The 22,330-nt window shown below is 33.1% G+C and overlaps 1 protein-coding gene across 1 annotated transcript in view; it reads right to left on the bottom strand.

Annotated features, from left to right (window-relative positions):
• The window catches only part of CSMD1 (CUB and Sushi multiple domains 1), a 1,378,384-nt gene that overhangs the window by 8,653 nt on the left and 1,347,401 nt on the right, over positions 1-22,330 (bottom strand). Inside the window, exons 60-64 of the mRNA XM_078149151.1 lie at positions 19,916-20,027; positions 16,203-16,382; positions 9,178-9,339; positions 6,819-6,931; positions 5,499-5,586 (exon numbers count right to left, since the gene is read on the bottom strand). Coding sequence (XP_078005277.1) covers positions 5,499-5,586; positions 6,819-6,931; positions 9,178-9,339; positions 16,203-16,382; positions 19,916-20,027 — 655 coding nt within the window. The remainder of the gene's footprint in view (positions 1-5,498; positions 5,587-6,818; positions 6,932-9,177; positions 9,340-16,202; positions 16,383-19,915; positions 20,028-22,330) is intronic.

Here is a 22,330-nt window from a genome sequence, read left to right as displayed (position 1 = left end):
AAGTTTAAGATACTCTTCACTATAAAAAACTTATTACATATATATGTGTGTGTGTGTGTGTGTGTGTGTGTGTATATGCATATGCATATATGTGCATATATACAGATATGTGTGTATATGTGTGTGTATATATATATATATATATATATATATATATATATATATATATATGGTATAGACCTACATGCAAACACATACACATACACCTTATCACCTTATACAATGTAGATTTTCCCTATCTGGGTAGCAGAGGAAAATAAGATCAATTTGATTATCCCTGCAAGATTCCAATTGCTTGAAAACATGCCCCAAGGATTCTCAGGAGCTCTGGCCACATACTCATAACTTATGGTAAAGGTAGGGAGATGTATACACCATGTAGAAGTATTGGATTACTTGAATAACTACACAATCTTTGGAAACAGCTTATAAGAGCAAGAGGAACGATCAATTAAAGTCTTAGATTAGGAAAAGCTGGTTTGAATCTGTCAATCGAGTTCCAGCAGTACATATCTTCTGTTAATTTTATGAGTACCATGGTTTCTAAAAAGGGAGTCAAAGAACTTCACATGCCCAGAGAATGTATCTTTTTGTGCAGAGAACATCAGAAAAAAAAATGTAACACAACTCTGTCAATCTGTGTGATTCTTGACCATGTTCTTTCCTATAAATCTCTCAAAAAATATCTGCTAACGCTGGGCGGGGGCGGGGGGGAGAGGATATGCCTTCTTTTAGGATTTTGTTTTTAAATATTCTGTGGATGCCAGTAAAATACTTAGGCTGTTATTCTTGCCATATAACCTCTGATCATCTGATTTTCCAATAACATATTTTTTTGCTTTTGCTTCAGCTTTGCATCAAGATTATTTTAGCCGCTATGCAGGATGGACAGGAGAAGGGAAAGAATCAAAGCAGGAAAGTCAGTTATGAATCTATTATGATAGTCCAGGCAAGAGATGATTGGGTTCTAGAGTGATGTGAGTAAAGAGAGAACAGGAGACAGATTGAAGAAAGATTGTGGAAGTAGAATCCACAGGATACAGGAAATGACTGGATATGGGACATGAGGATGAGAGGAGAGTCAAAGATGATTCTAAAGTTTCAAGTACGGAAGCATGGAATTGCTAATCAATGGAAATAGGTAAAACTGAGGGGGGTTTAGGTGGGGAAAGATTATGAGTTGAACTTTGAATGTGTTGATGTGTCATAAGGATGTAGAGCTGGAGATATCCAGCAGGCAGTTAGTAATATAGAATTGGAGAAGCCAATAATGATTAGGTAATATATATGGATTTAGGAATCATCTCCATAGAGTTGATAAGGAAACATCTGGGAATGAATATTATAATCAAAGGTGAGCATATATAAAGAGAAGGAAAGATCCTTGAAGAATATCCAAAGAGAGAATGAGAGAAAAAATATGAGGCTATCAATTATCAAGTCAGGTCAAAGGAAAAGCAAGAGTGAGAAGTATCACAGAAGCCAAGGGAGGAAGAATAAGTTTTAGCAGCAAATCAGATTTAAAGTTAAATGGTCCTTAGGAATAAGCTGCAAAACAGATGATAATACATCATCTTTAATATCATTTTATGGATAAAACCATATCTTTTTCAGACATTAAATTACTTGACAATGCCAAGGAATTTGGTGGCCTCGAAGGGAAGGGCTTCAGTTAACATCCTTGGCGAGATATGGAAAATAGGTTGGCTGGCTCTTTATCCTTGCATTACAATAATTTAGGTAGAAAGAAAGATGATGATAGAGTTGGCAGTGAGGAAATGAAAGAATTTAAAAGATTCTGCAGAGGTAGAATTGATAACATTTTACTTTATATGAAGAATGAGGGTGAAGAATCAAAGATCATAGAAGCTTAGAACTAGAAGTGTTGAGGACTATTTGTACAATCTAAACTGCACGTGCACAAGAATTCCCATTAACACTTACCCAAATGCTCCTCTAGCTTGTACTGGAGGTTCATTAGTAAAAGTGAACCCACCACTTACTGAGACAGCCCATTTTCAGTGTCTAGCAAATTCCTGGCATTCAATAATGTTGAAATGTTGAAATGAATTGAAATTAAATCTTCCCTTAGTGAAATAAATGGACATTTTTAGAGCTTAGCATAACTTGGTTCATCATGTACACAGTGTACAGCAGTTGTGTTAAACTCAAATAGAAACAGCTCCCTACAGGGCACATATTGACTTAGAAAACCATAAATTAACATTATATTTGTTGTATTTTTATTTCTTTTGCTAAACATTTCCTAATTACATTTTAATCTGGTTCCCCACTTGTGAATTATGCAGGCTGCAAGGCCTTCAGTTTGGTATCTCTGGTGTATAGCATATAGCCAACACTTAAATTTTCATCAGATAAATGAATATATGAATAAATGATTAGATGCATATGCTTATATGGAAATGACAATATCACTGTCAATAGATTCTTTGGGAATCACAAGAACTCTAAAAGGCATCATGCATTATTATCCCCAAAGGTAACTGCCATTGCTATATTCCCAATTGCCCATGGTCACATGACTTATAAGTATCAAAGGCAAGATTATAATGAAGATCATCTTGTCTTCAGTTTAAATTTTTATTCTTTCTACCACACTGCCTCTCCTTTATCAGATGAATCTACACATGGATTGAGGGTATTTTTGATTAAGGTATTAGGTATTAGACAGACTTTAAAAATAATATTCTATAGCAGATCCACTTCTTTTCAGTGACACAATTGGTTGAGAGGTGTAGATATTACTATGCTTATTCTTAGTTGGATATAAAAAAAATTGTTGAGAAGAGCAAAATAATGCTTTAAAAGTACGCTTTTAACAAGGCACCTTTAACACATATTTTAAAAACCATATAGGCTTCTCTGGAAGATGTTAACTGCAGTGATAACTTTGACAGCTCTCTGATTAATATTAAAGTATAAAACAGGTATGTGCTTGCCAAAGATATTTGTCATGATGATGTAAAGATTAAATCAAAGAAGGATTCAATGGATGGTAAAATTCTCCAGATTTCTTATCTGTAGACGACACTGTGTTGATTGCATTAAGATCCAAAGCATTGCAGAGTCTTCTCAATGAGATTCATAATCTTGCTCAAGAGTTTGACCTAACTATCCACACAAGAAAAACTAAGTGGATAAAGAACACCTGTTTTAAAAATTATTATATACAGTTGGATGGATAGCCCATAGGTCCATCAGTGTGTGTGTGTGTGTGTGTGTGTGTGTGTGTATAGATATGTTACATATATACACACATAAACGTGGATGAATATGTGTGTATATACACATATTATACACAGCACACAAACACACATATATTTATATGCATCTTCTACAGATACTTTGTATGGATAACAATTTGAGTTCAGAATTGAATAAGAGCAGTAGAGCAGACTGGATTAAATTCGGGAAAGTGAACAATGCTTTTAATGACCCCAAATGTAAGGAAACTAAAGTTTATTTTTAAAAAGAATATCTAGCAGGTGCCATGAGTCATAGGATATAATAGAATCTGAAGAATTAAATTTGAAAGTTACTCAAATGGCAACAGAGAGAGGATCATAGTGGGCCCAAGTAGGCTACAGCATATTACCAATGAAGAATTGGTAGCTAGGTGGTACTGTGGATAGAGCTGGAGAAGGAAATGGCAAACCACTCAGTCCTTTTATAGAAAAAAAAACAGTTTTAAATTAATTCGTGAAGAATTCTTTTCACTTGAATATTACATTGTATACTTTACAAATTACTTTTGTTCATTTTACTAGAATCTCTACAAACATAAAAATGTTCTATCCAATTACCATCCCATCTTTATCTTCCTCTTCACTGCCATGATTCTTGAAAAAGTTTTCTATACGTCTCTACTAGCAGTTACTCTTATTAATCTTATTAATCCCTTGCAAATTGGCTTCTCTCCCTAAGCCTCTAGAGAAATGACTCTCAAAGGGAACCAATGGCCTCTTAATAATAAAAGTCTTTTTAAAGTCCTCACCCTTCCTTACCTATACCCCACTTTTGACAATGTTTATACCTTGGTTTTAAAGACATGATACATTCCTGGTTATTTGACCTTTCTTAGCATTCTTTATCTGTCTTCACTGGTTCTTCATCTACTCCTTGACCATTTCAAGTAGATATTCCCCAAGATTATGACCTCTTCCCTCTTCTCTTTTCTCTGTAGTCTCTCCTGAAATCCCATTCAGTTTATGGCTTTAATCACTATCACTCTGCAAATGATTCATAAATCTCTACCTGTAGCCTTGGCCTCTCTCTGTAATACCAGAACTACTCCAATCCCCTAAAGAATATCTCCTTCTTGATGTCCTGCTAACACATCAAACTTCTTATCTTTCATGCTTATGCTTCCACCTTCATTGTTTCTCTTATGATACTAATATTTCAAATTTTACTACATATGACTCCTTTCCCTCTCTTTTTCTAACCAATTAGTTACTAGTCCTTATGGATTCTATTTATAGGACATTTTTCACTCCTCTCCCCTTCTATTTCTACTGCTACCATTCTAGGCCCTCATTACCACTTCCTTAATCTGCTGCAATAGCCTCCAAATAACTCATCTCGGCTTTAGCCTTTTCTCACTTTACTCCATCCCTAATATTATGATTATATTAGGCTTCCTCATCTAACCACCTGATCAGGTCAATCTATTAACAAGAAAACAAAATAAAACAAAAAATCCACAAATATTCAGTGGCTCCCAATTCCTCAGTGAATAAAATTTTGCCTGACATTCCAGACTTTCCACAATCTATCATAACCCTGCCCTTTCAGACATTTTGTATTACTCCTTTATGTGTATTCTATGCTATTTTGTTAAGCTGTAATACAATTTAGCCCCTTTGCAACATTCCTGTCTCTTTAACCATACTGACATTATTCCCTCTGCCATCAATATTCTCCCTTCCATATTTTCCTTTTTAAATTCTGACACAGCCTTCTAAAGTTTATCTCAATGTCAGCTCATCCAAGATGCTTTTTGTTTGTTTGTTTGTTTGTCTGTTGCCATTCTTGGTAATGGGTTTAGGATTTAGCTTCTACTTTGCCTTGCACCACTCTAGTATGTGTATGTAAAACAGAGTATTATAAGATACCTGGGATTATTTCTTATCTCTCAAACATACTACAAGATCCATAAAGTCAGGCATTATTCCTTATATAAATTTTGTATTTTCCCCCAGCATTGAGCATAAGATTTAGCATGTAGTATTTGACAAATGTTCAATTGTTGAATAATTAGTTCTAGAAAGCTATATGGTAGTAGTCTCGCACTAATTTACACAGTGAGTAACACTTGTTTTTTTTTAATTAACAAGAAATATATGCCTTCATTGAATCTATATCTTCACTCTTAATACAAATATACATTCTTCCTTTGAGTTATGGGCTTATTATGAATGAGCTAAAGAGGCAAAAAAAAATGCTTCATATGACTAGTTTTAAAAGCACACTCTTACCTTGTCTTTCTAGCTTGAATTTTCCAAAGTCTTTCCCATGTATATCACCTTGGAAGGTAAATCCCCCTCTTTCAAGCCCTGATGATACCTAACATACATGAAGAAGATGAAGTGTGAAAAAATGAATAATAGCAATCATTAATTTTCAAGAAACATCATCACTACTCCCAGTTTTCAGACTCTGAGGTATATCCATGAACTTACATGCCACTATTTTTAGTATTTATATGCATGTATAAAATAGTAACTAATACAAAGATGATACCAGACAAATGACTATAAAAGGTATGTGAATTTTTTTTCCTTAAATACATACATTTTTTTTTGTTTAAATCATAAAGCCATTAATATATTGCCGTTCAACCTCAATTTTTCAGAGTGGCAGGCAACAATGGGCAATATTAATGAGCAAAACACACAAAATATGTAAACTTTATTTGGGAATTAATTTATTACCAGAGGTAGCACGGGCTATACATGCATAATCATGGTAGTTGCACCTATATCCTGAGATTGTGAGCTGGCTTAGAACTTCAGCTGTAAGTTATTAGCCCAACTAATCATTTTCAGGAAATAAATTAGAAGATCCTGAACTTTTTCTTCATCTAATAATTGTCATGGGAACCTCAGATGTAGATCATACAACCTAGGGGAAAGCTTATAGAAAATGCTAGCATGGTATAGTGTATAAGGTTATATTATGTCCCCTCCAAAGCTCATCTTTGTCAACAAGAACTTCAAAGTGTCATTTGACAAAGAGATAACTTGTCATTATCAGAGGCAGACATATTTCTACTCAATGTAGAGAACTTCAACTATCTCTAAGATATGATTATTATTTCTTTATTTCATGGGTTTTTATTGAGTTCTTTTGTTTTATATCACCCGGATTTTCCCCTGTATTCCACCGTTTCCTTTTTCTTTTCTTTTCTTTTTTTTTTTTTTGGCAAGGCAACTGGGGTTAAGTGACTTGCCCAGGGTCACACAGCTAATAAGTGTCAAGTGTCTTGTCTGAGACAAGATTTGAACTCAGGTCCTCCTGACTCCAGAGCCAGTACTCTACACACTGTGCCATCTAGTTGCCCCTCACCCTTTCTTTTCTTAAGACAAATATTTTTTGAAGAAAAGGAAGCATGAGAGAAAAACTGCAAACTGAACAATATTTTAAAAATCTGACATCATATACAATGTTCCATACTGCTGAGTATCCCACCTCTGTTATTTCAATCCCACTTCAAAAGTAAAGTGGTTAGCTTTGACCAATAATTCATTTAATTAGAGGAGAATATGTTTTGTAGAACTCTTATATAGAATACTTACATAACCATCTAGTCCCCAGTTGTCATTTTCGAACTTGCTTACAAAAATTTCCACTGGTCCTTTAATCTGGAAAACTTTCAGAAGTAAATGAGCTTCCTCCTTCTTATAAACACCTACAAATGACATCAGGGAGAATCTATGAGAATAACTTCTCCCCAAAGTTATCTGGCTAACTGTTCTCTGCTTAGAAAGAATCAGATCTATAAACATTGACTTTTGAGGAATTAATTTTAATTTTAGACAACTTTTCAATATGCAAAATTGAATATTTGTTGGTCTTATCATGGGAAAACAGGAAGGATATCCATTATGCTTCAGTGATTTCACTGAAACTTAAAAGTTTCTTAAAAACTGCCATTTTCCAGGTAAATACTAAGGTTCTCTTTGGAAGCAATGAATGGAGGAATCACAACTGTGAAGATTAATGTTTTAGAATCAAGAAAAGGAGTATTTTCAAAGTTTCAGTTCAAAATTCTATCAGCTCTCAAAGTGCTCCAGTTTCTTTCCCATTTTAAATCCTCTTTATCCTTTAAAACCAACTGAAATGCAACCTTTTCCAGGATGCCTTCCATGATTATTTTATTGGGAAAAAAGCTCCTTCTTTCTAGTCTCATCCAGAACTCACATAATATTTTGTTATGCACTTCTAATAAGTTAATCATGAATTGTTGCATATTATATAGGGTGTTCCAGAAGTCTTACTGCAGTTTTAAGCTTTAGTAGTTCCATTATAATTGCATATATTCATGTTTTAATAGCTACACTAAGACTTTTGGAACAATCTGCAGTGGTCTAAGTTTAATTTTTATGGTGCTACCAGAATCGTGTCCTCCATGAAAACAGAAACCATATAGTATCTCAACTATATATCCCCCTGGCCCTCATAGTGAATAATACAGTTGTGTTTATATAATAGGCTTCCAAATAAACATTTGCTATATGAATGATATCAGTAAATTTTAGCTCCATTTATTTTACCAGCTATAGCACTTTTTCGAAATAATCTCATATTGAAGTCTGTTTTTCTAAATATTTACAAAATATTTTCCTAAATCTTAGTATCTTTCACTTGTCATTTAAAATAAAAATACAATATAAAAGTGTTTTCTTAAATTACACTTTTGTTCTAATATGAACAGACAAAAATGTACCAATCATAAACTGCAATACTGAACTAAGAACCAATTCATTTTGCATGGTCCACGCTTACTAATTTGTGTAAAAATGAGGAAGGGAGAAGGAATTTGGTTAAGGATCATATAATTACTTGGGACACATAAATTTTAGGAGGGATTATCCTCTTAATCTTCTAATAATGAGACATGATTTCTAGCATCTATGACTAAATTTACAAAGACTGATACTTGAAATTCAGTTGAAAGAACATTTTTTTAAAACTCTCATCAGAAATAACTTTGGTGAGAAGAAGACAGATTTGTGACATTATAACCTAGAGTTAGAACAGGTCTTCCGGTTCTAGCTAAGTCTAAATGGATAGCCCTACACTTCCCTTAAGAACTCCAGAACCAGTGAAAGGCATCTATTTAGAACAATGTGTTGTTGCTGGATTGTTTCTCAGTTGTGTCTGACTCTTCATGACCTCATTTAGGGTTTTCTTGGCAAAGATAATGCAGTGGTTGCCATTGCCTTCTCCAACTCATTTTACATACTGAGGTAAACAGGGTTAAGTGAACTTGCCCAGGATCACACAGCTAGTAAGTGTCTGAGGTCAGATTTGAACTGAGAAAGATGAGTCTTCCTGACTCCAGGCCTGGCAACACTCATCTGTTATACCACCTAACTACCTCCTTACTGGTATGTACAACCACACATTTCCTATTCTTAAATGTTCTGGTATAATTGGGAAGAATGTGTGACAGAACCCAGATCTCTTTGGAATCTAAGAAGACTACCTACTTATTCAATGGTGTGTCACCAATTTGCATCTTTTTTTGTTTGTAGAAAGTGAGGATAAGAGTTGGATTTTCAAGGTCTCACTGAAGACCACTGATCCATTCCATTAAAGAAAAACTGACTGCCTACTTTACAGTGTGAAAGTCTTTCTGGAGAAAATGAGGCCTAACTATAGGGAAGAGTGATGAATGAATAAGTGAGAAATTGTGGATGTTTGGTTCAGAGAATCTCAGAGGCAATAGTAGCTGTGAAGACAAACAAAATACACATGAAATAGAAAATCAACATGTGAAATCAGCATGAAGTTTAGTCATAGAAGAAGGATACGAGGAGTGAAGGAGGGAATATCAGGGAATTTATAGGAAAATGGGGACTAATTTAAGCATTTGGTACACATTACAACAGAATGCTTTCAAAATACTCATGAAATTAGTGTAGCACTCACCTGAAAGTTTTAGCTCCACGTTAGATCCTTCAATAAACGTGGCATTTACTTTGCTACTTGTTGCATTGAACCAGTCCACAGTTAAAGTTGCAGGGTGTCTTTTCCCTAAATACTCATAATAGCCTTTCCACACTGAGTTGATGAAAAATACATCGGAAGGAACTGAGAGAGAAAGTAAGGAAACATATTTAAGAGGATATATCATCACAAACTAACATTAGTCATTTATTTCTCCACTGCCTATGTTAGAGCTCCTGAACCTAGATGCCACAAAGAATGCCATTCATTCACCATGAGGGTTCAAAGACAGATGATGATTATGATGATGACAACAGTGACAACAACAAGAACAACACCACCACCAACAACAATGATTTGGTTTATTTCTGTGCCCCACACCATTATGTGTGCAAATGAACCTAATGGGATATAATTTCAAATAAGATGTCATGGTCTTGTAACAAACCCTTTACATTTAATTTTTAGATCAGCAAGCATTGAATCTGACTTTCTTCAGTGTATAATAATCCAAATATTGACATAAAGAAGATTTTCAAAAGGGGAAAATCACACTTTTAAAAAATTTCCTCTAAAGGGTTGGCCTAGACCATTTTTTTCTTCTAAATTACATGTAGTAAGTGGCTAAATAATCTAAAAATAAAAATAATATAAAGTTTGAGATTATTTATTAAAATGAATTTCCTGAATATATGCATAAGATTAATGACCTAGATTTTCAGGTATGGAATATTTAGTGCGTATGAAAATTTCTATTTAGCCAATAGTGCTCTAAATTCACCAAATAGCAGGTATTCTTCATCAATAAATCAGAGTGGCTCCATGTTGTACAGTCTTAGGAATTATGAAAACAAAAATCTTGCTACTGAACCAAAGAAAAATTTGCAAATGAAAGTGATTTATGCTTTCACTTGAAGGACAATGCTTTTAACATAAATGGCCATATATGTGAATTTTCACTTTTAAAAGTTATTACCTGCAGACTTTACATTTGACACATTTGCATACTAAAGAATGTTTCAATATTTCCAAAGTTTTGATTAGTTTTAAAACTCATTGGCTTTTACCTGCATAAGTAATACATAAAACTGATTTATGAAATCTATAATGGATTTTTATTAGAATTTTACCATGAATCTATGGTTTCATATATCTTAGGACCAAAAAAAGTAGTTCCTAATCATCATCTATCAGGAATGTTGAAAAAGGAATTCTTCTGATGGGCATGAAATTGGAATACACGATAGTTAATATCCCTTACAACTGGAACTTGAAATTGAGATCTGTAAGGTTTATTTGGTTTAAAATGAATATTAGAAGGAGGGAGAAATGTCAGTGGGCTCTCTTGCCCTGGATTTTTTTTTCCCTTGCAAAAGACAACTTCGTATAAGAACAACATCAAGTGTTAACACTCAGGATATACCAAGGTTAGTAAGGAATAACAAAGATTTTTTAAAACATATATATGTGTGTGTGTGTGTGTGTGTGTGTGTGTGTGTGTGTGTGTGTGTGTATTGGGGACAAAAGGAAAATTCAATAAGAGGTAGGGCTGTTTCTTGAAAACATAGGACCATGAGAAGGCAAAATAATGCTACACTAATTAAATTTCTTTTTTTTTCTCACCAAGAAGAAAGATCTTTAGAGTGAGGACAGAATCAAAATAGTTGAGGTAAAAGAAACCCAAGATAATGGAAATAATTGCTACGTTTAATGAGTTCAAGTGATGAGTTCTGAGGTAATTATGTATATTCTAAGATTAGAAGGATTCTTGGCTATGAATGCCACCTACACTTATTGAAAAGATGTAGAGAATAAGAAAGGTGCCAAAAGACACAAGTGTCATCCTTATATTCAAGATGGAAAAGTTGGTAGATATCTCAAACTATAGGCTGCAATGCTTGACTTAGATTCCTGGAAAAATTCTAAACCGTGTTATTAAAGGGAAGCTGGATAAGCGCTTAGAAAGGGAAATAATAATCAATAAGGGTGGATATGATGAGGATAGGATCATTACGAACAAATTATTTCAGACTAACCTCAGTTCCTTTTGTTACTGAGTTATTACAATAATACATCCGGGCAATGCCACCAATATATTATACTTGCATTTTAGAAAGGTAATTGACAGAGACTGCTATGACATTTTTGTGGATACCTTGAAGGAATAAAAGCTAGCTCATGGGAGATACAGTTTGAACTTGTGATTTCATTGGTATATGGAACTCCTAGATAAGGAAACACTTTCCAGTTATACAGGCTAGTATTTCTAGCAATTTGAATAAGAATGCAATTTGCATTCTTAGAGGGTTGTCTAAAACTCAGAGATATTAAGAAACTTGCCCAAGGTCAAATAGCCAGTATTTTTTCAGGAGTAATACTCAGACATGGGTCTTACTAGCTTTAAGGACAATTCTATTAACTACACCATGCTGTCCATAGATAATAGTATAATTAAGTGGATTGGAAGCAATTGAACCAGATCTAAAGAGGAGCAATTAATAATCCAATTTCAACCTGGAGGAAAGTCTCCAGGAGTGCAACAGAGAGTTCTTCTTAGCCCTGTGCTGTTTAAAATTTTGTATCAATGACTTGGCTGTAGGCATGCTTCTGCAGATAACATAAAATTGGAAAGAATGGCTAATGAAGTGGATGACATTCAGGATACAGAAAGATCTCAATAGTCTAGAATGGTGGGATGGAACTAAGGTGAAATTTAATGGACATTAAAATCCTACAAATTAGTTCAAAATATTAATTATACAAGTACAATAAGCAGAAACTAGGCTATCTATAGCAGTTTATTGAAAGAGAGCTTGGAATTTTAGTGAGCTCTAAATTTAATTTGTATCATCATTGTAACATAGCAACTTAACTGGTGATACATGAAAAAAAAAAAAGATTCCGTACCTCTAGCATATGTTCTAGGAAGCAAAATGTAATAGTTCAGATTTTACATTCATTTACCAATTGTCAGCATATGTGACATGTTGCATTTGATATTGTTATATGAAACAATTTTTAAAAAACAAAATAGGATAAGAATAACTGCTTGTAGTTACTTAATAAATGTCAATTGGTTGACTGACATTTACAAACTGTAGCGCATATGGTGGGTAAGTTAAATATGGATAGGGGACTATAAACCATGACATATAAGAATCAGCTATATTAATTATAGAGGATTAGTCTGGAGAAGAAAAGACTTTACGATGACATATCTGCCTTAAGTATTTGAAGGGCTGTCATGTGGATGAAGAATTAGAATTGTTTTACTTGCCTCCAAAGGGCATAATTGAGGGGCATGTTTGGGAGTTATAGAAAGTCAAATTTCAGCATGATATAATGAAATGATTTCCTAACAGTGATAGTTTCCCCAAAGGGGAATAGGTTAGATTTCAAGGCAATAATTTCCTTTTAGACCAAGATCTTCAAACTGAACCTAGGAAGACCATATGTCAAGCATATTATACAGGGGATTTTATTTCATGTATGGATTACACAAGGATATATCTAAGCTCCCTTCCAATTCTGAGATTCTATGATTCTATCTCGGTTTTACATTTTAAAACTATAATCATATTATTAATGTTTTCTATTGCTACTTAGGGATATATGTGTATGTGTGTATATATATATATATATACATATACATATATGTATATATATATATACATATACGTATGTGTGTATATATATATATACATATACATATATGTATATATATATATATACATATACATATATGTATATATATACATATATATATATATATATATAAATTCATTTTCAAAAGACCCACATTAAAGGAGAAATTCTAAGGGCCTGTATGGTAAGTTTGACAACACAAAGTGATTATTTGCTTTAATGTCTCAGAATCTAACATTCATTAATTAGCAAAGATAAACTATGATATTTTCAGTTAACATGCCCTTTGCCTAAGTCATAACATACAAATCAATTTCCACTATTCCATATATATGAACATAAACTAATTAATGACCATCAATGAATTTCAAATAATTAGTTTGCACCTCTGCTCACAGATCAGTTTTCAGACTAATGGACTATTTACCTATCTTCCCTAAAGTTTTTAGTATATCTAGAGTATTTATAAAACAAAGCAAAAAAAATTATAATCAATGTTGGGTTATAATGATCCAACCAACGCATAGTTTGTAATATCACTAGGCTTTCACCAGTTTTTTTTTTATTTACTTATTTATCCAAGAAATATTTATTAAGTATGTTCTATATATAAGGCCCTGAACTAAAAAAAAAAAATTTGGTTATTAGCCAAGAAGATCATAACACTAAACAATATATACAGACTCAGAATAGGTTGACTATTGTTGGTCATTAGCTTGAATATTATCTCCTAATTAGCAGCAATGTAGAGTTATTAAAATAACAGAAACAAGTAATCATCAGATGTCAGAACTGAAAGGGATCTTTCATCAGATGTCAGAGCTGGGAGGAACTAGCATCATCTGGTCCAACTCTTTCACTTTTGAAAAGCAAGAAACTTGAGATAAGTAAAAAGGAACAAGAAGAAAGTTTCCCTGAAAATGATATTTTAAGAGAATAAGATAATCATCTTTCATGATTAGAATTCATTTAATCATCTGCTAAATCATAAATTTGTTTTTATATTACAGTCTCTTGTTGGTTAGCCTGCAACAGTGGTTAACACTGATTTTATTGGGAGACCACACAGGCGAGGTGTAATTATGCTGGAAAAAAATATTTTGTCATGTTTGGCTTTCTAAAGACTAGTAAGATGCGGCAAGCTAAACTAATCTTTCTGGTGCCCTATGCATCTCATGACTTTGCAGGTGAGCCTGGTAAAATGGAATGACAGTATTCTATGTGAGCCTCATCCCACTGCATACATATTTAGGGCCATACTAATTATTACTTCATATCAGAGGCATTAAAAAGGAGATGCTACTATTGGCAATTATTTCCAAAAAGTAAAATTTATATCGTATATATGTGTGTTTTTCATAGGAATTGTATAATATCAGTTTTAAGTGAAGTCCCACAATTAAAGGAAAAGATTCCTCTTAAGATAGCCACAGATACCAGAAGATTCAAACAAACAGCAACTTTGCTTTGGAGGTCAGAGACTATGTTTTTAATTTGCTGCCAATTAAGCAAGTTCTCAATAAATATTTCTGAAGAGGTTAATACCTTAATTATATAGCAGTAAGAGAAGAAACACTAGGGAAGGTGAAGTAGTCCCACTGACAGTGCCTCTTCTCCATTTTCATAGGTTCAACTTTCCAGTTTACTTTGATGATGTAAAGTTGGCTTACCGATGAATCTTTGAATTCTGATATATGTAATAATGAGGTGCAATCCTCCTTATAAGGCTCTCCATTATAACACCTTGCCTCACAGAGGCATTATCTCCACTTCTGTCTACAAAATGCCTAAGACCTCCTTGAATGAAACAATATTCAGCAGTATCCAAATATTTGGCTTTTAGGCAAATAATTAAATAAATACTTTGCCATTCTGGGAGTAAAAGTCACAAAGTAAGCTTATTTTAAATTAGTGGTTTATTTAATCCTCTCAGTGGAGTAATGGAATCAGAAACTTATATGTTCAAAATATCATCATTATGTGTATATATGTATTAGTAGAGAACAAATCACTTAATTTTATTTATATCTAAAACTGTTCTGGTATACAAACCTGGAGTTTTAGTAACTGTTTCATTAACTTCTCTCACTCCTTTACCTACAAGTAAAAAGACAAGTTATCACTTTCAAGAACATACTTATTTTTGAATATTGTTGAAATAATGCTCAGGTGAAGCAAGTGTCCTTTCTCCAGATTGGATAAATTTATGAAATAATTAAAGTATAAAACATGTTAGTTGCTTAAACCCAGAATTTTACTTCTTTTTTTGGACAGGGCAAGGAAAAAGTAGTGAATTTAAAGGAAATAAATAAACTCTGATCCAAAGGATAGTGCTTCTATTTAAGTGAGAGTGCTACAACAGAGAGCCTTGTAATGAGGGTGGCTTACACAAGACACTTTACCAAAAATGTGTGCCCCAAATGAAAAGTTGAGATTAAATAAAATTTAGAATATGAAATTCATTTTGAAAAAAAAGGCACAAAAGAGACACAAAAATGAATTTACACATGAATGATTAAGGAAACTGACTTTTGTCCTTGAACATTTAGTGTGGACTCTCGGTTAGCTTAATTTAAAATCTCCTGCCTTTTATTACTTTCTATTAAAATGTGTCATGGCTTTTTCAGTGTCCTATTTCTTATTCTTAGGGGAGAAGGGCAAAAGTAACACAAGACTTTTGGAAAATTCCTATCTTGGGAATTAGTAACATGAAGCCAAGATTTAATTAAATTCTAAAATATTTACTTACATAGTTCAGTATTCAGTACACATACAGTCTAAAATTTAGATGAAAACCCAAAGGGTTAGTTGTCATTGAGTTTTGACCCAGAGCTGTTTTTTTTCTAGCTTGGGAAAACAAAATTTTACTGATAATTAATAATTTTCATACTAATTGTTTTGTGATTTAAAATAGCAAAAATCATGTCGTGGGTACATAGATTCAATGTCTCTCACTGAAACAGCTTGAGTGGCTTATGATATCATTACTTACAAAGTTTTCTTTAAGCATATGCTCAGGCCCTTGGTAAATTTTGTTCATTTTTACTTATAAAAAAATGCTTTCCCTTAAACATATATATAATTTACCTGGTGGAATGACTCTCTTCAACAAAATATCCTTTCTTCTTTATTTGAAATAGAGCAAATGATAAGATTAACACATATACATAACCTATGCTCTTATTTTATTAAATCAGCATATACAAATATACATATATATTTCCCCTTTTTAATTATTAACATACAATAAATTAGTATAGATTCCCTGGTGGTGTTTGATTTTGTCACAGATGTGGAAGCTATTCTGAATCATACTTTTTTTTCTTCAGACAATTATTCTTACTCTATGATCAATGACTTACTTTTACAAACAGGTGATTTCCCTGTCCATTTCATATCTGGTTTACATGTCCGATGCTCAGATCCACCCGCAAGAAAAAATCCAGGATGACAGGTATATACTAATGTATAACCAAAAGTAGGAAGATCTATTGCTCTCACATCTGCATGGGCTGGTGTCTCTGGTTGTCTGCATGCGTGAGCTGGAATAAATTTAATATTATTAGAAAGCTCTAAGGCAAGCATTATATTATAGCATATTAAGGATAAAGAATTTTTAAGGATTAAAAAGACTTTCTAAAGACATATACAGAAGTCGGAATGATTTTTTTTTTACTAAAAATCTATAGTAAGCTCATTTTTCACTAAAAATAAAATTGGGAAACAGTTGATAACCAGCAAAAATTTGTTTTGTACACACCAAGGGCATCAGTTCAATCATCATATGTTATTACTAAAGTTACAATTTTTTCACTGGCTGAAGAGATCAGTAATAATGCTTTTATATTATATTGTTAATTTTGTTAACCATTTAGAAATACATCCAAATAAAGTTGAAGAAATGGTACATTACAAAATCATTAATTGTGGTTTATGTTTGTTTATTATTAATTATAGGAACACCAGCGTTTCAAACTTCTAGAAACTTTGAACATAATATAAAAATACAATGATTTTGAATTTGCCATAAAATTTAAAAAATTGCCAATAAAATAAAAAAAATTTGCCATAAAAATTTGCAAAAAAAACAGTAATGGGAAAACTATATGTAATATGCCCATTAGAAACATTTATTTCCTCATTTTCATTCTAGTCATTCATAACATTTCAAATGAATTCACAAATGAAAATTACATATGAATTAACAAAGATCTATCAAGCATTTACTCTATACAGGTCATTCTGCTAGATCCTGGGTGTAAATGATTGATAATTTATTAAGTATTTACTTAGTGTTTAGGCACTAAGAAAAAACACAATCATAGTACTTAAGGAGCTTTACATTTTAATAGGTGCATTCAACATGGCCACAAGTTAAATAAATATAAAGTAATACAAATAATTACAAGAGGTAAAGTATCACAATAACTGGGAAAATGAAGACAGGCTTTAGGTAAGGGGTAGACTTGGAGGGATTTTAATGAATCTAGGGACCATCTGAATCCAAGGTGGGGTAAAGTAAATTCCAGGCATAGGGGATGGATGACCTATACAAAGGCACGAAGGTTGCAGATGAAATGTCTTGTATAGGGAACAGCCAGCAAGGAAATTTGACAAGAATGGAGAGTGTATGAAGGGGAGTCATGTGAAATAGTATTGTAAAGGTTGTTAAAAGATAGATGGGGAGGAGGGGAGGGACGCTTTAACTGTCAGACTCAGGATTTTGTATTTTACATAAAATGCCATAGGGAGGCACTGAATATTTTGGAGGGTAGGGGTGTCAGATCTATGTTTTAAGATCACCTTTAAATTATCTAATTTTATTTTAGAAAATATCTAATTTAATTTAATCTAATTTAGAAATAATCTAATTTAATTTTAGAAATTATGTAGAGGATGGAATGGAGAAGGGATAGACTGGATGCAGGGGGGATCAGTTAGGATGCTACTAAAATTGCCTACGCAAGAAATGATAAAGGTCTGAACTAATGTAGAGCCTAAGTGAAGAGGAGAGATTAGATGAAAGAGATGTGGAGGAGAATCAATATGAGAGGCTCATGCCACTCTAAGAAATGGAGTTGTGTTCATATTTTTATAGCAGTATTTATAATTTCTGCAATCTATGAAGCACAGACTGCTGAGCCATTAAAGTTATAGACAGTTGTATGTCTCATGTTTAATGAGACATATGTTTAATAACAAAGAGTATATTATCCCAGACTGATACAGTCAGTGCTGTAGAGTCTGACTATGCAGGCAATCGCAAAAGAGATCACTTCTGAAATCTACCCAATAATTAGATGAAGATTTTTTAAAACTGAATTATTGAATTGGATTTTTCATGTTTCATGTTGTCAAATGCCATTTTATTTTTAGAAATTCATTTGAATTTATTTGTTTATGCACACATATATTACTCAATTGTTGATGTGGCAATAGGCAAATGGGATCCTAGAGTTACTGTGTAAAGAACCATAAAATTTCAAAACTGAAGTTATTGAAGAATTTTAAAGGCTTCTTTGTTGTCATATTATACACACATGAGGATCAGAAAAACACATGGGAAAATTAGGCAGTAGGGAATAACCTGGGGCTTGAAACCTAGCTTTGCCATTTACTACAAATATGACTGGAGGCAAGTCTGTGCCTCAGTTTCCATATCTATATAATAAGAAGGCTTAGATTCAACAGTTTCTAAGGTCCTCTCCATCTCTAAACCTATGATGCCTTCTTTCTATTTCTATTTAAGTCTTAATGACAACATCATTTTTTCTAATAATTCAAGCTTGAACTTTGGAGTCCAATTTAACTTTTCTTTCTTCCCCATTGCCAATTTCCAGTTAGTTAATATTCATTCTACCACCACAGTATTTCTTTTGTATATATCTGCCCTTTGTCATTCCCTTGCATTTGCCACCACACCTATTTTAGTCCCTCATTACTTGTCAACCAGACTATTGCATAGAATCATAGGATTTTAAAGTTGGTACCCTGACTAGTATACTCACCTATTCTCACTTTCCCCTCTCAAAGCTCAAAACCAAGTCAACCAAACAAAAAACCTTTTGATGTAAAAGTCTGATCATGTCACTCTCCTTTTCAAAAATCTTCAGTGGCTCCCTATTGTCTACAGGATAAAATACTTAATCCCCACATTTGCTCTCTTCCCCAACCCCAGGCACACCCAACCAATCTTGCTCCTTCACAGATTTATTTCAACCTACTTCCTTTCGTTTATTCTATTTGTTTATTTCTTAACTTCATTCTTCCTTCTCCTTCATCCAGAAGTACACCAATTCTGCATCCCAAGCTGATAAATCACTCTCTTCATTTCCATTGAAGTCTTCAAGCAAAGAATGACCCTTGTCAAGTATATTATAATGTGGAACTTCTCAAATTCTGTGATATTCTTCTCTACTATAAAACCATGAAGCCTTCCATGAATGTTCTCAGTTGAAAGTGAATTCTCCATTACATTTGTTGTTGTTGTTGTTGTTACAGCTTTTTGGTGAGGCAATTGAGGTTGAGTAACTTGCCGGGGTCACATACATGCCTAGTAAGTATCATGTGTCTGAGTCCAGATTTGAACTCAGGTCCTCCTGACTCCAAGGCTAGAGCTCTATCCACTCTGCCACCTAGCTGCACCTACCACTAAATTTTTAAGAGCATTTTTAAAAATCTGTTTTCCCTATCACTTTCTAACTTTATCACACTTAGTGCATTTTTAAACACATATTTTCTCTATTAGGTTGTAAGCTACTTAAGACAGAGATTTTGTTTGTTTTTAAATCCTCACATTCTGAACACCTACCACAGTGCCTTGTACATAGACACTTGCCAAATTGAATTGAACAATGAGGGACACATATACAAAATAATAGCAATGTGCAGATATTATACTTGTCCTTGGACCGTAAACACTTATAGGAAATAGGCTATTTAATATACTTTCCCTTGACCTACGGGAAAAAAAAATACAACAGTTGTACTTTATTACCCTAGATGAACAGCTTATTGTACCTATACTTTCAAAAAAGGTAGATAGCTGCTTTTTAATAACATAAATCATACTTACGAATGCATTCAGTCTGTATGCCACTCCATGTTAAATTAGCAAGGCAAGAGCGTGTTGTAGAGCCCTGAATGTGGTAACCCTTTCTGCATCGGAAAAAGACAGTGCTTCCGACCTAAAAGAAAACCAAAGAAAAGCTTCAGAGAAAAAAAAAAACAACTTGAATTTAATAAAGATAATTAACACTTGAATGCTAATCAACAGTGATTGATTATATAGCAACATATCCTATATGTTACATTACATGTCATTTGTACAATGATATATATACAATGATAATTGTATACATTTTTACTTTACTATTTAAGTCATCAGATTTATTCTGTAAAACTAAACTGGGTCAGGTATAATTATAGCAGAGGTTACTGGATTTGTAAATCACCATGCCAAATGAGTTGAGGCATTATAATTTAGGAGTTTATTTAAGGTGGGCAAAAAAATTGTGTCTTCTCATTTTAAAGTGCCAGTTATCTTTTGTTTTTTAAACTTTGTGTGTGAGAAAGTATACATAAAATACAATTATTCAAATAATTTTATCATACAATTTGTAAATAACATATTATTTTATTTTATTCTCTATCTTCCTTCCATTGTTAATAGTTCTAATGTATTTTTGTGGTTTAAAATTATACTTTTTTAGAGAAATTCTTCTACCATTCCGGCTTGCCTTACTATATAGTAATCAATCAATATATATTAATTGAGAGCTAGCGCTATGTGAGGTACTGAAGCTCAGGCCTAAATGCAAATATCATTATAGATAATGTGTTATTTAAGGAGTTTTTGCTTTGTTTTTCATTTTCAAAACTATTGATTCCTTCATGGTATAAAGGAAACATCAATAGATTTAAAATAAAAATACTAGGATTCGAATTCCAGCTATGCCACTTACTACTTAAGTAACCAGGGTTTGGTTGCTTTCCCTGCCTGGATGAAGAATTTTTCAACCTGTAACATTAGAAGTTTATACTTTATTACCTTGAAGGCCCTTTGATATTCTAAATCTAAATTCTTCTTTGAGAGGAAGCTGGCCGACTGACTTCACAGCAACACACAAAAAGTTCTGAGACATGCTTACTCAGATACTCTTCTGGGGTCAGCTGCTAGGTTATTATAGGCAGTTTAGGTGGTGAATTAGAATTCTGCCTTTGGCCCAACTGTGATCAAGGTAATATAGGACAAGAGGCTTGGATAAAAATTAATAGCAATAGAGACATAGTGTTTTTAGAACAAGGGAAGTCTCTCCCATCAGGGTTTCTCTGGTGTTTTATGAACAGCATGGACTGCCACATTCTCAGACTGATAAATCAAGATGGGGAAGTTGAAAGACCTGGAGATAGTTAGCCTGGAGTAGATCAAGGGGATGGGTCATGATAGTTGTCTTCAAGTATCTAAAGGGCCTCCATAAATCCTTGTAGGGTTTATGTGTTTCAAGTAAATGAGTCCTTGAATAAGTATAAACCCATATTAATAGCTATATCTGATAGTAGATAAACAATCTGAGAGACAGTAAAATATAAATTAGGCTATTTCATTGCTTATTAAAAATAATTATGAATCTTGTAATAAGAAAGGCCTTAACATCAATAGGTAAGATGAGATATCAGATCATAACACTAATTGATGCTACTGTATTAGGAGATTTGTAATTAAAAAAGAAAATTAATTAAAACTTCATATCAGGCTACTTACTATCTGTACAATTGGGAGCAAATCTATTTTCATCTCTGGACTTTAGTTTCCTTACATATATATTGAAGATAATAATACATATACCTCACAAGGCTGTTTTGTGGTTTAAATGCAATCATGAGTATTAAACTCTCAGTGAACCTTAAAGAGTAGTTTAGTGGCAAGAATACTGTATTTGGATTCATAGTACCTAGGGGTTTGATTCCTGGTTCTGCTACTTCCTGCCTACGAAGTCTCTTTTAGCTACAAATTTATGACCCTAACGTTACATAAATAAAATCAGTCATTATTATTTCCTCTTTACTTACAGTGATCATTGTTTATTCTTGTTCCCACACTATTTTACAGAAAACATTGTGCCATATATGATTGCTATAAATATTTTACTATTATAAGCAACAGACTATTGAAGAAATAATGGAAGAAATGATGATCATGATGACCTTTTGGAAAAATACTTCTAGCAACAACTATATTCAGAAAGCAATTTTCAATGATGCTATATTTCACCCCATATTTGTTTCCAAAATCAGAGCCAAAGGAACTAAATGGAATTCCCACAATGTCAGTGGTTCTATCCTGTACCTGCTACTGCCTGTAGCAGACCCTGCCTTTATTGGACTCTACCCTTTCCCTAACAAGTAAGAGGTTTAAGAAGGAAAAAAAATTGAGAGGAAATATTTATCTGAATGTGGTCCCTGTGTTAAGCAGGTTTTAGTCACTAAT

Source organism: Phascolarctos cinereus, unplaced genomic scaffold (assembly GCF_003287225.1).
Source record: "Phascolarctos cinereus isolate Bilbo 61053 unplaced genomic scaffold, phaCin_HiC Scaffold_2;HRSCAF=192, whole genome shotgun sequence".
In the NCBI taxonomy this organism is placed as follows: domain Eukaryota; kingdom Metazoa; phylum Chordata; class Mammalia; order Diprotodontia; family Phascolarctidae; genus Phascolarctos; species Phascolarctos cinereus.
The sequence above is the reverse complement of the archived record's forward strand: the minus strand, read 5'-3'. Positions and strand labels throughout refer to the sequence as shown.